The 14,711-nt window shown below is 38.1% G+C and overlaps 1 protein-coding gene across 1 annotated transcript in view; it reads left to right on the top strand.

The window, feature by feature from the left end:
- The window catches only part of MRPS5 (mitochondrial ribosomal protein S5), a 44,555-nt gene that overhangs the window by 20,083 nt on the left and 9,761 nt on the right, over window positions 1–14,711 (top strand). Inside the window, exons 5-6 of the mRNA XM_085219070.1 lie at window positions 106–140; window positions 11,028–11,118. Coding sequence (XP_085075196.1) covers window positions 106–140; window positions 11,028–11,118 — 126 coding nt within the window. The remainder of the gene's footprint in view (window positions 1–105; window positions 141–11,027; window positions 11,119–14,711) is intronic.

Genomic DNA, 14,711 nt, shown 5'->3' with positions numbered 1-14,711 from the left:
AGCTACATAAAATTGCATTCTTCTTTAAATTATATTAACAGCAGGGAGTTGTGCTGATATGTAATTAATACAAGGAAATGTAATGCACTACTTTTTCCCCAACAGAAACTTACGAGGATTTTGAAACAAGAGTCATTGAGGTAAGCATTACAAAACTTTTCCAAAGACTTTAATTATAATTATTTTATATTGAACTTGTAATTATTTAACAGTCTTCGCTAAGTCAGTGTTACAGAAATTAGTCTAGTCTGTTGTTTCAACTGCATGACATAATCTGGCATTCTGTGCACGGAGATTTCTCTGTTGAAGAAATAGTATCTGATTGGAATGAGTGGCTATGAAATGGAAACTGCTTTCAGATAAAGCTTTAACAGTTCCCATGCAACTGTAATACAAGTGGTGTAGATTCTAAAAGACTTAATCTCTCCATTGCATGTCCTTGTCATCTTTTTTCCAACGTAGAGTAGTGCTGCTAATGTGTAACTGATTGTATGCGATCCCTTGGCTGGTGTGATGTGATTATCTGGTTACTAAATCCAAATAACTGAAGATATTTGCTCACTGCTGGTGATGCTTCAGGCTAAAAGTCAAGATCTTCAATACTGCCAATAGAAGGTGTTTTGAAGGCCCAAATTTTTCGTGATGATTTCAACAGAAATGCCGCTCAGAATGTGGTCAGAGAAAGTGCTTTTTAAAAATGGTAAAGGTGAATTTTGTTTCGAAAACAAGATCAACTATTAGTAATAGATTTTTGAATAGTGAATTGTAAAGTGTCAGTAGTGCAAATATGTGTCGTTGCTTCTCATTGGAAAAGCCATTCCTGGAGAATGTAATGCATTCCAGAGCAGACCATTAACAATTAGAACTATGCATGCTCATGCTATTGCAAGTTATTTTGTCTACCATTTATTTTATTAGTTTTTCTAACTTCAAACACGTTTGTTACTGTGGAAACCATGGAACTACTTGAAGCCTTGTTGGGGCAAGTCCTGACCTCAGAAATAAGCTCATTTCTTGTGACTCATTTGCTATGAGACTGGAACCAAATGATGCTGAGCATCCAGAAAAGACAGTATTTGCCCTCTATCCTTGCATTTCCTTCTCTTCTGCTCATGTCCTAACTCTAGTGAGATTTGTGGTAGCTGTGACCACCTAATTTCCAGCTCTATCAGTGTTGTATACAGCTTGAAATCTCAGTCTGTTGTAGCTTTTCTTGTCGCTTTATAAATACTTGGCGTGTTAGAAAGGACTCACTATTTTGCTGAAATGACTGAAATATTAGAACGCAAAACTCAGCAAGGTGTAGTAAATTGACCACTTCCAGCTGGGGGCATCAGATTGGTAAGTTTGGCCAAGTCTTTCTTGTTCGTAAGAACTGATCTTACTGGTGAAGGAGTAAGAGCTGGGAGAAATTCAGTATTCCTTTGCAACCCTCTTTGATTGGGTTGAAATCTTAGAGCTGCTTTTGTCTCTTGGAGCTCTGAAGCCCAACTACAGGACCACAAAGCAGGCTGAATACCTAAGAACTTGTGAGATCCTGGAATTGTGCTTTTTGTAAATTAAATTAAACCCTGCTATACAAATACTCAGGGACATAAATCAATCCAGTGGCTTTGTGTTGAAAGTAATTGCATAAACTTGTTTCTTCAGAGTATTCTCATGTTGCTTACTTTAGATGAAATTGCTTATAAGATTTGTTTCAGAGTTATCATCAAAATCTTATTTGCAATTAATATTTAACTACTTTATTATTGTAAAAAGTATATATGTCTAGCTGCAGCATTGAAAAGGCTGCTTTAATTTCTAACCATGATCTTAGAGCTGAGATATTAACCTGGAGCCGTGCAGTTCTCTGACAGAAACATAACAAATCTCTGCTTAATACAAATGCTGTCATCTTTCTATCACTGTGAAAAAGAGTGACTGTCCAGTGAGTTGCTACACAGTTTTAAATAAGTAGTGTTGACTGTTCATCACTTTACGCCTTGTCATTATTACAGTTTCACTTATTAGACAGTTATGTGAAATACTGCCTGTATTTTTAGCCAGTGTTGTGTTATACCACTGTCTAGACGCGGTGCTTATACCACTCTGACTTTGAATTTCTGTTTAGTTTCACTCTGAGCATTTTATCTTCTGTTCTGCTACCAAAGCTGACTTGCAATGCCTGTTTTGGAAGGAATCATGCTTTCTCTGTCCCAGATACCGTCCCGTATCAATCTGTATTTATTTTAAAAACTAAGTTGCTATTTAAGATCAACTTTGATTTGAATGAGTGAAGTGGCAGTGGTATGTACGAGCACAAATGAAATAACACACACTTGAAAATTAATATGCAATCAGGTTTTAGTTGAATGTTTGATCACAATTCAATACATTCCATATGAAAATTCACAGGTAATGTATTTATGTGGACTGAAAAAGGAGCTGCAGGTATACCAAAAAACTAATGATTTTTTCAGCAATCTTAAAATCTGTTTTCTTTATCAAAATGTAAAGCACAACTGTATTCTTTTTGCTGCTTGCAGGGCTGTGTTCAGCCAGTGTATCACAGTGCACACAACCATTTGCCATAACAGAGTCAGCACCGCACTGTGCCCTTCCCTCCTTCCCCCTCCTTCCCCCCCCCCATGTGCTGGTTTCAGCCCATGCCAATGGCACGTGGCTGTGTGGTTGTTGGGAGCAATGGGTGTCTGCCCAGGGCTGTGCTGTGGGTTGGACACAGCTGTCTGAGGGATTTGCTTTTATTTGCAAATCGGTTGAAGGCTGAAGGGAGTACAGTGATGAAGCTTTCTTCTCTTTTCACCTTGGGCACGCTACAGGTACCTTGCTAACAGTGTGTCTTTAGCCACTGAAACCCATTCCCCATAATTTAAAGGAAGGGAGGGAATTGTCAGCTGTAATCCTTCATCCTAAATGTAACAACAAAATGGATTTCACCTCCCTCATGTCTATCCACTTCCCAAGTGACCCAGCTGTCAAGGCCTTGAAAACCATTTGAAGTGTTCTGCTGTCTCGGGACTTGCCATGTAGCTTACTGATTCTGACATTCCTTTTTCATACTTAAGTTAATGTGGAATAAGAATTGATTTTTAGATCGTACTTCAGTTACAGTTGTTACAGATAAGTGTTACAACCTTAACAAGCCTTGCAGGTCACAGTGTTTTCGATTAATTGAAAGGTTATGTTGGAGAGTAGTGGCTGTTGCTTTGTCACTGTGACACCTCCCAGTCAGCAGCCAGTTTGGATTCTATGTTAGGTATTTACTGAATTGGGCTGTTCTGTATCTGCGTAATTATTTACAGTTAAATACATTAAGTAACAAAAAACTGACTGCTGTGCAGCTCTTCCATGTGCTGTAGAAATCTTTCACTGCTTCGTTATATCTGAATAATAAAAAAGCACTTGAAAGGCACGCTAGGGCTAGGGATGTACTGTTATAGCGTTGCCACAGATGTGAGAAAATAGGAATGTATTTTACATTAAAATACAGCTGCAAAAATACAGGGGCTGCTCCAAAAGTAATGCCTCTGATGTTACTGTGTTGTGCCAGGTTATCAGAGGTTGATATGGGTGGTATGGCTGTAGTGATGGAACTTTCCTGCCAGTATTCCATTACATTTTTTTTTGCTGTGTGACAGATGGTAGCAGAGGGGCAGTCTGACAAAAATGCCATCTAGCATGGAAGTGTATGTGGAACAAACATGTGGAACTGAATTCCTCCATGTGGAAAAAAAGCGACACCCATTGACATTCATTGATGCTTGCTGAACATTTATGGAGATCAAATAGTGGATGTGAGCACAGTGAGTTGATGGGCAATACATTTCAGTAGTGATTATAGCAGTGTGAAAGATGAGCCATGTTCTGATGGCCATGCAACAAGCTGTCACACAATGAAATGAAGAGCATCCCAGTGTGCTCATCCATGGAAATGGGCAGATTGCAACCAGGGAGCTGTGTTTGTAGTTAAATATCAGCTTTAATGCACTGGAAACAATTGTGGCAGTGTTACAATATGGCAAACACACAGGATCAGGAAGAACACCACGTGCACGTTTTTCAATGCCTATTGAACTAATACGAGGCTGAAGGTGACAACTTCCTTGATCACATCATTATCAGTGATTCTGTTTTCCCAGAAGCCAAACAGACCATCAGCTCTGACCATCATATTGCTGATGCTGACTAAGCTGAAGGCTTGAAATTCTCAAGTCAGGCCAGAGAAGAAGACAACTTGCAGTACAATAACACCAGGCCCTATATTAGTTTGAAGAGCATGGAGCACATTGCCCATCTTGGCAGGACTGCCCTACCATAGCCACTGTATAGTCTGGATTCGGTGCTTTGACTTCCATCTGTTGAGACCAGCGAAACAATACCAGGGACATTATGTTGGTTTTGGTTTTGTATTAACTTGTGCTACTAGAAGCAGGTTGCTTGGGCTATCTTTTCCACCTAATCCCAGAATGGTGGAGTTGGGAAAGCACCTCTGGATCCATTTGCTCCAGACCCCTGCTTCAACAGGGCCATGCAGAGTTACTTGCCCAGGTAGGTATTGTCAAATAAATTCTTATATTTTTGTCTAAAATCACAGTGGTGGTATTAAAAAACATAAATAAAAAATAAACCTTACACAATAGCTTGTGTTATGATACCATTTACCTTGTAATGTGTTCAAAATTAGAAGATGAAACCTAGCAGTCAAAAAGGCTGGAAAGCTATAAGTTCAGTGCCCCCTTTGAATTGTTCACGAATGTGAGCTTTCTAAGGATGAAGATGTAGCACTAAGTAATGTATTTTGGACCTGACAGGTATGTTTTTACTTATCTGACACTGGAGTTGCCAGCTGCAAAAAGTCTGTCTGCAGAGGGCTTATTTTTTGTGTTCATATTTTTTCTTTTTGCCATTTCTTTCCAGTAAAGATCGATTTACTTGAAATCGTACCTGGGATTGTACCTAGGCTACTGCAGCCTTTCAAGTGGCAGAATAATTGGATTTTTTGGTCAGACAGTTGTGTCCTGCCTTTTTTAAACAAAAGAAACACCTACTGGTGTTTAGATATTTAATGACAGAAAGGCAAAGACTTGATTAAAAAAAAAAAAAAAAAATCAGGTGAGGCAATACATTGTTTTACATAGGCCACAAAATATATATGCTGGTACTGTCCTTAAAGCGAAAGCTAATTTCTGCAGATAAATGTACATGGATCCTTGTGTTTCAGGATAGAGTGTGGTATGATGTCGAGCTGGGTACTGAGAATGAATATGTTGGCATTACCCATGGCCTTGTTCTTGAAATCCAAAATAATTTCTTGGTTTTTTTCAAGGTCATCTCATTCTTTCTTATGTTGTAGGTAGAACTTCATATGGACTTTATTCTTTTATCTGTAGTTGTTTTTTTTTTGTTGTTGTTGCTTGTTTAATTATTTGGTTTGAGTAGTTTTTTTTTTTTCTTTTTTTGTGTGTTTTTTTTCTTTCTTTCAGAGTTTGTAGAAAGGGATGGAAGATGATAGGACAGAAAAATGTATTTAACGCTTGCATACTAAAAATTACTTAACTGGTTCTTCCTAAGATAAAATCAATCCAAGTAAATTGCATTGAGTGGATTATTGAGTGGATATTCTGAAAAGCATCTGAATGGTATTTTCCCAGGAATAAAGTTATTGATGAGCTCTGCTGGAGGCTTTGAGGAAAAAATAGTTTTATCTTGTAATCAATATAGTGTGCAGTAAATGAAGCCAGATTCTGGGCTTTTGCCTGAATCTTGTCTTTTCTTTTTCCATATTATCTCCACTAGTGTGCTTTTATGACTATTCTCAATTGAACTGACTCAAGATTGGGTGTACTTTGCAGAGTTGTATCATAGTATTGGCAGTTCGTAACTGAGCTGGTGTAGCGAGAATTGATTCAAAACCTGCAATTTGTAAAGGTGGCATTTTCTGTCAAGTGAGGTTGGTTGGGTGGTGGTTATTTCTGTACTTTCTCCAAATGCCGAACTGTATTCAGGCATGGTTTTTCTTAATTACATGAGGCCTGTTTCGATGCAGCATTTTGCCTCTGCTGTTGCATGGCTCTTAAGCAGGACTGAAGAGAACAGTCAGAATTCTGAGAGTACGGTCTGCTCATACCTGGTGTGGGTTGCACTGCTCATTTGCAAGGCAGGGATAGAAGTGCCTAATCAGAGAAGCATAGGAATAGCAGCAGCCAAATGGCTGGACGTTCATGTTTTTGCAATAGAACCAAATGTTTTGCATGTTTTCCATGCAATAGAATGTCACTCGAAATTAACTAGTCATTCTGAATGTAGTCCTTAGCAATTATTGTTGGGGACAGTGCGGGCAGGTTGGTTACCTGAAGACTCTTGACTTGGGACACTTTATGAATGGAGACACTGGAAACCACTAGGCTTTCTGTACTGAACTACAAAGAATTGTCCTACCTTAGGATCAGTAGGTTGGTTTTGTTTTGTTTTGAATGATGAAAGCAACGTCAAAGTCAGAAGTAAAGGTTTGGTGGGCCGAAGTGAAAGAACCATGTCTTCAGTGTTTCTGTATGGATTGTTATAAAAGGTACATGGAACTGTGAAGAAATATCTGTAGGTAGTATGAACACAGAGAAGGTTTAAAACTGTATCACGCTATAGTAATATGTTTTGCATCCACTGAGCAACTATGAATTGCCTAGATGTAGCAGGGAATCATAAGTAGAATATAAACCATAGTTTCAATTTTCTATGAAGTAGCAAGGAAACACATTCATACGTGTTTGCTTTAGGAGCACAGAATTATTCTCAGTAGACTTAACACTTGTGACCGAAAGAACATTCCTTAAGGCACAATCAAAAGCCTTTATAAATCATTGGAAATAAGTTTTTAGCTGTTGTTTTTGCAAAGGGCACAACAGAAAAGGCTTGTTATGAAAGGAAATGCTGCTTGAAATTACAGTGTCTGAGATCTATTGCTTGACATCCTTGACTGAAAAATTATATGGTATAAGTGATACTCTGAGTAATAGTTTACTTAAAATGAGATGTTGGCACATATGTATTTTGGGGTTGTAGAGATGTAGATTTTGATTTTAGAACTGCAGGCAAATTTTATGCTCCAAGGATGACACCAGTGATGTCTTTTGACTGATAATGAAAGTTACCTGACAGTTTCTGTGATGATAACATGTGAAGCAAGCTGTTATAGGAAAGAACAAGAGTTCAGGCAGGAAATGTAAATGCGTGCTATAATTTTTTCAGGTTGGATTTCTTCAGGAAAAAGTTTAACCACCAAGAGGGTAGTGAAGCACTGTATCAGACTGCCCAGGGCAGTGACCACAGCACTGAGCTTGCCTAAGTTCAAGAAGCATTTAGATGAAGCTCTCAGTCATGTGATCTGATTTTTGGATGGCGCTATGTGAAGCCACAACTTGGATTTGGTGAACCTTATGGGTCTCTTCTAACACAGGATATTCTGTGATTTTTTTTTATTTTTTTTTTTTCCTGATGTTCTAGGAGTTTGGCACACTACCTGCAACTGCAGTCATCCTATGAAAAGGAAGCGAAGCCATGTCAGATGTGATGTGGCTTCGGAATTGTGCTCAGATATGAGCTGTAGCATGAAACCACACTTAGGCCTACTGTATGTCAGAAGGACATTTGCATTGCATCATTTTACCTAGCGAGCTATGAAGGAGGATTTTACGCATCTTACGGGAAAATTATCAACACTAACCTGAGTTTTATCTATAATTTCTCTGCAAATTGAACTTCTAACTTGGATGAGAATTATCCTTGGGATTTATCCCAAAGCTGTGGTGAGTCAGCCTTTGTGAAAAACCCCTGAAGTATCTGATCAAAAACTTTCATATCATTTGTTCAGTGAGGGGTAGAGGAATCCATTTCTTGTAATGGTTCTTTTGCTTACCGTATGCAGTAAGCACACGGGATGGATGCAGAGTGAACAGGATGACTGGGGCCTCCCCTTAGCCTCCTCTTCTCTAGGCTTACAAACCCAGGGGCCTCAGCTGCTCTTTGTTCATCTTCCTCTCTGGACATTTCACCATCTTCATAGCCCTCCTTTGGATGCTCTCTAATAGTTCTGTGTCCTCCTTATATTTTGCTTTGCTACTGATTGAATCTGGATACAAGAAAGCAGCAGTCGCATCCCTCAGTGCAGCTTCAGAAGCTGGACCCAGAGCTGCAGGACGTGGTGGCCACTCCTAATATCTCTAACACTGTTCTACTTGTTGGATCTGGGAGCGTAGCAGCCTGGCCTTAGTTGGGCCACTAGATTCATCTCTATCTCCTTATCAGACCATGCTGATGTTTAATACGAATCCACTAACTTCTCCTTGAGAAGAGTAGCAGAAGACAAACTAATTTACCTTCTGACGCACTTCCCCTGCCACTGTCGACCATGTGCACGCTTTCAAGGAAAATATCTTGCTGTCCTGTCACTTGTCAGCAGGACTAGTTTTGCCCTACAGCTAGCTTTATTTTTTAAATCATAGAATTATAGAATTGCTCAGGTTGGAAAAGGCTTTCAAGATCATAAGTCCAAACAAACTACCCTAACTCTAGTGACCAACCCATTGCCAAATTATGACCCTGAGAACCACATCCAGATGTTTTTTTGATACTGTAGTTTTATGTTATACCTGAGAGAAGCTCTGTCGCTGTGGTTTGCATCTACTCTGTCCCTGGTGCTTTTCGCAGAGAAGGCTGATACAGGCACAGTCTAACTAATAGGAGTTTGATTTTTGCTTATAAGACATGCAGTTTTATTATTTTATCCTCTCAAGAGTACTGACTTCCAAAGCCTTTTAGCTGTGTCCCTCTCTAGGATCACTTGCATGAAAAGGATTTTCTTTTAGCACCCTTCTCTTGTTTTATTTTCTGTCACCTTGTACCTTAGTATTGGACCAGAGGAGCTTCTGCCATGAGGTGTTCAACCTTCATGGATGCTCTCATCAGCAGCAAGGGAGTAGCAGTGGTCACAGGTGAGGCCCAGAGGTGTCCAGATTGTGCTTTGTAGAAAGGAGAGGGGTTCCCGTGGACGGTCAGTCATGTATTGTATTTTTTTCTTTTTCGCGAAGTACTGGGCTTTTTTCCTGTTTCTAGCACATTACAACAAGCTGTTAAGTGCTTGGAATAATGGTGGAAAGACTGCAGCATCCTTCCAGGCTTCTAACTCCACCTTTGAAACTTTGCTTGCTATTCCTTCTCTTAGGGAATGTTTGAAGTGGTTTCGTTCTGCATTTCAGATGGAAGAGCAGTATCTCTGCGCTTGAAAGCAGGCTTAATCTGCATTGTTGGCACTGAATAATGGAAATGGAGACAGTCAATTTGAGACACTGTGATTAAGGTTGAGCATGTGTGTTTTGGAATTGAAAAAATTGACTTTAAATCTAGCTTGAATTGCAGTCTGGCAAATAAGGGTAATTGCGTCTTAGTTTCAGTCACAATTTCGGAGGTCATGCTGTTTTAAAAGTGGCAAGCTGTTACATTGTGTATTAATTAATTCCAGTGCTGCTTAATGATATGCTTTCAGTTGAATTGCTTTAACTGCAAAATGGAAGGGAAGCACTTCTGAACGCACTCCAGCAGAGCACTGATCACTTTGATGTAAGGAGGCAGAGGGCTGTGCAGGGAGAATCTAAGGACACAGTTGTTCCAGCAGCCATGGCTGCCTGGGCACATTATCAATCTCGAAAAACCTTTACAGCATTTCAAGAGAGATGCAATAGCACTGATTGTGATGGGTGACTGAACACATTTTCCTTCAAAGCTGTTCAGAAACAGCTGACGAGTGCAGTTTTAAGAAGATACTGGAGAAGCTCATTGCGTGTGTCTTTCCTGCCACCTTCTGGGTAGGATAAAGAATAATTTTGAGTTGACTTCTACAAACATCACATAAGTTATTCTTGGCAATATGTATGTCAACCTTTCATTATGTAAAGTATGTATCTAGATTGCTCTGCACAAACTTTTGTCTTCCACTGTCAAAATAGCATTCTTTCAGTGCTCCTGGAGAGAGCAGTGCTCTGCTTCAGTCTCTTCCTTTCATCATTCTTTTGCATTTTCTTTAAATAACCTATTTCCACAGGTACTTTCATTGTAGAGTGCTTGTGTTTTAGCTTGCTCTTGTGAGCAGTGAGATTGCAGAAGGAATAAAAGCTTGGAGTAAGCAATTAGTAAAGCTGATTATTCTTTGAAGCACTCCACAAAGCACGCACATTGAATTTAGCAACATCTTTAATAAAAGGATGAGTGGAATTTTTCAGAAGTACTTAGTTCTAATCTGTACCCTGTGTTGTCAGTGGATTTTGTCTTATTGTGAATTTCAGTAAGACTGTTGAAGTCATATTGTAATAATTTCCTTTCAAATAAGGAAATACAATTCAGTAAGCTACTTTGGTTGTATATGGGAAAAGTGGGAAGTGCTGCTTAATTTCTACACTAACAATGAATATTTAACTTAGCTCTTATTATAACATGGAAAAACCATACTGGGGCTTCAGAAAAGTAGAAAACAAGATTTTCTAGATTATAGATATGTACACACACAAACATATGTATATAGACATACGAAGAAGCAAGAAATAAAAATGTTCAGTGCATGCATACCTCAGAATGGTGCTAAGTGGACAAAGGATCTCTGATAAGATGTTAGACCATGGCTGTCCAACCTTTTGGTTTGCCTGGGCCTCATTGAGTGAGGAGGAGTTGGCTTTTGCTGCATATAAAATATAGTTAGTGTAATGTTGAACTGTTATCTGTTGTATAGCTAAACACGACAGAAGTAGTGAAATAACTTCTTATGTATCTGAGTACAGATTTTTAGCAGCTGCTATTGAATGTCTTCAAGCCAGTGTCCTGCTGCAGTTGATGCTCACTGGCAAAGGTGGTATATATTGAAATACTTCGCTGCAAACTTCTAATTCCTCTCTAGTAAACAGAATCTCTTTAAAAATAAAAAAGATATAAAATACAGTTGGGTTGTGCTGTAATAAGATGCTTTGTGTTTCTTTCTTCAGGTGAAAAATGTGTTTTGTATGAAGGCGAAGGAAGGCAGAAAAAAATCAATACGTGCTTTAGTGGCTATTGGAAATGGTAAAGGGGCTGCAGGTACGTGTGTTTGCTGTATCTGAAAGATTCCAAATTAATCATTGCTCGTAACGGAGCTTTTGAAGATGTGAGGAAACATTGTATGCCTGAAAAAAAATTACGCTTTTTTCAATTTATTTTGTTTATTATTTCCTCCTTAGACATGAGGATACTTCTTTGTAAGTATTACTGCTTTTAGTTACAAAGTAGGGACTGACTTACTGGTACTCTCAGATAAGGTGGACTGTCTTGATTCAGAAGTTTGTCATTAATCTGTTAAGTCAGAAGACCATGAATTTCCTTCAGACTCCTCAGGAAGCTCTCTTTATTGAAGTTAATCCTTAAAAAAAGGCAGCAAACCACACTTTCTGACAGATTTTGTGTTTGTACTTCTAAGGAAAAAGAACACTTGTGGCTACTTGAGTCTATTCCTGTAGTCACCTTAGTGATCTGCTGTTTGACCCATTTATAGGATTTCTCCATTACAATTTTTATAAAAGTCTTTTCAGCAAGCAATTTAAAGTCCAACCATAGAAATGCTCTTTATGACATAAAGGAAATGGGACAAATCAAAAGAAATGTGATATTATGAAAGATCTAATAATACAAGCTATGAACAGAGCTCTTTTCTTTCTTAGAAGAGGCTGGAGAAAGAATACTGATCAGAGGGATTCCATTCAGTTTTGTTCTCCTTGTAACAGGAGTAATTAAGCACAATTATGCTGAACAGTAGCACTTGCCAAGCTATCTGTAGAAGTAATCATACCAAGAGGATCCCATCTAATATTATGGTACTACTTCATACATTAGTAAGATCAATTAGATCAAAGACATATGACTGAGAACTGGCACGTTGTGCCATGTTCCTCTCCTCAGAAGTTAAGAATATGTTCTAAAGTAGGTAATTGCAATTCCTTCTTCAAGTAAAGTGCTTAACAATCTTGGCCAGAAGAGGCTTTTTGCTGATCAGAGTTGGGCTTTACAAAATAAGGATAACAAGAATTCCACTCTACTGCAGCTTCTTAAGGGACTGTATGCAGAGTAGATTTGCTGGAAAAATTCCCCACTGGTTTAGCTCAGTCAGTGATCCCTGCTGATGAGGAAGTAGTTTGTGTTATGATTACAGATTTTATAAAGGAGGAGATATGATTGTAAAACAAAACAACAAAAACAGCAAACAGAACAAAAGGGGGAAAAGAAAACAAAACTGAAATTTGCCAGAACATTTATGTGCCTTCTGGGTCCTGCTGATATGTCTGTTGGATGGATAGGATCCAATGTGTTTTCATAGTAGACAGATGAAATTCAAGACATGGGTAGACTTGACCTTTTAGTTCTTAGAACATCATTTATTGGATGTCGTTTGAGCCTTAGGAGTTGTTACATTGATGTTTGTAATATATGCATTCCTTGTGCCAGTGATACGCCTGCCCAATAATAGTGCTGATTTCCTATGTTCTTGTTTATGTGCCACTTCTATGATTCATACTGCATATGCTATGTGCACTTACCTTTCATGTGCTCAGTTACATGAGGCCAGGCAAGGCTGATAAGCAGATATTAGTACTTCAGCACAGTCACACAGCAAAGCCTTTATATATGGGTTGCTTCTGGATAAATAATACTTAACAATATTATATACTGGTAAAGCAAAAAAAGATGTTCTGTAATATGTGGTATTTGAACTTGTTGCTTTTTTAAAATCTCTAAAGGCTAGCAAATGCTCCCACACTTTCCAGGTGTGCTGTTTCTTACAGGTTTTCTGATTCTTTTTGTCAGTTACAGAAACTATCAAGCATTTTTCATCTTCCGAGAAATGCTTTGTTTTAGTAGCCAGCTTTTGAGAAGGGTCAGAGTCCAAGCCTATGGGATAAATTGTCAGGACTGCTTTTAAATCTGTGCTAGAACCATTTAATTGTAATACTGCTTAATTGTAAAGGGATCCTTAAAAGAGCTGCAAAACCACTCTGTACTACAGTGAGTTTCCAGTCGCGTTATTTAGGAAATGGCATACATCTTCAACTGATTTTTCATGTAATTTTTTTCCCCCCCAGGCTATGTTTTATTTAAGAAGGATCCTTGAATGTGCTAAGTTTTTTTTCCTGAGGAGATAGACTTCTTTATGTAAATACAAACCAATGTACATTAAAATTCCTATTAGACGTCAAATAAACTTGCAGATAAGAAGTCTGTGCAGAATTAAAAGAAGACTCTGCTTAAAAGAAAAAAGTGAATAGCTATAAAGTAAATAATCCAAATAACAGAGACAGGAATATGGGATGGTGACAGAGTATAGGAAATTACATTTGCATTGTTATATGGCTGTACTAAAGAAAATTCTATTTCCAGTATATGTGCAGAACTTCCAACTGTTGGATGTAAATAGTCTCTTTTTATGATGAGTTTGGTAGATATCTCTGAGATGTATGTAGGAGCTTTATTAAGACAGCTTTATTTCCAGTTGAGATGAAGTTCTGAAGAACTGTACTATTTGAAATATTCAAATCTAAATGGACTCCTCAAGGTGAATTTTAGCTACAATTTAGAGGGGAAGAAAGGAATGTATACACAGAGCAAGGTGTGTCTCCAGCAGAACATAGTCACTCTGAAAAGCTCTGCTTATCTTTTCTTTGAAATGTTTTTTCTTGAAACATTGTCATGTCCTTGAAAGCACACTTTAATCTCAAGTGAAGAATGATTGAATTGAGCTTGACCAAGTGATCTCACTTCTGGAGCTTTCTAATGTTGTGTGTGACTTCATTGTTAATATGTTATTAATGAGCTGTGTGTGTGCATAAAAGGATAGCACAGTTTGCTTGCATTTTCTTCTGCAGGAGTTAAAAAGTGATGGAGAGCTCCTGGGTATATAGAGTGTGCATAGGGAAAACTATCAAGTGTTAACTAACAGCAAGTGCTGTCCTTGACTTTCTGCTTCTTACACTATCAATTTCCAGACTTGTGGTGATGTTCTCTATTGCTTGCAACACACAATAGTTGTGGTGCTTTCTTAGATCTCTTCCAGTCCATTTCTCCTGTAATATCTGCAAGAAGTTAGTGAGTCGATATTGGCCAACGAGTTCAACTGCATTGGTTTTCTTTTTGTATGAGGCACCATGATACAACAGAATCATCAAAAGACCAGAAAAAGCTTAAAAAAAGTAAATATTTTTAACTCAATCTGTCTTGACAGCACTGGATTTAAGAGTTCATAAAAAACGGTGTCACATCCTCCTATTCATTCCATGAGCTCAGTTGATGCCCCACTTTCTTTCTCTGTTCTATTGGAATATATATTTTGCAAATACACTTCTGTTTATAAAACCTGCTTTTAGTGTTTTCTATTTTGCTGATATAAACCCAGTCTCCTCTGTTTCAAGGGCTTTCAAGGTGTCATTTGTACAGATGTACAGATGAACTACAGATGTAGTTCATACATCTGTCAGCTTCCTTATTTCTTCCTTCATTTACTTCCTTTTAAATAGAAGACAGATTTTATTAGATGAAGCAACCATCAGTTTGAAACACGTATAGAGCAAATAAAAGAAATAAGCCTTATTTATCTTTGTTTAACAACAAGCAATTGACATCAAATCATTAGATATTCATAACTCTAA

This window comes from Meleagris gallopavo, chromosome 2 (genome assembly GCF_905368555.1).
Source record: "Meleagris gallopavo chromosome 2, MGAL_WU_HG_1.1, whole genome shotgun sequence".
NCBI classification, from domain to species: domain Eukaryota; kingdom Metazoa; phylum Chordata; class Aves; order Galliformes; family Phasianidae; genus Meleagris; species Meleagris gallopavo.
Note: the sequence above shows the minus strand (reverse complement) of the source record. Positions and strands in the feature narration are given on the sequence as shown.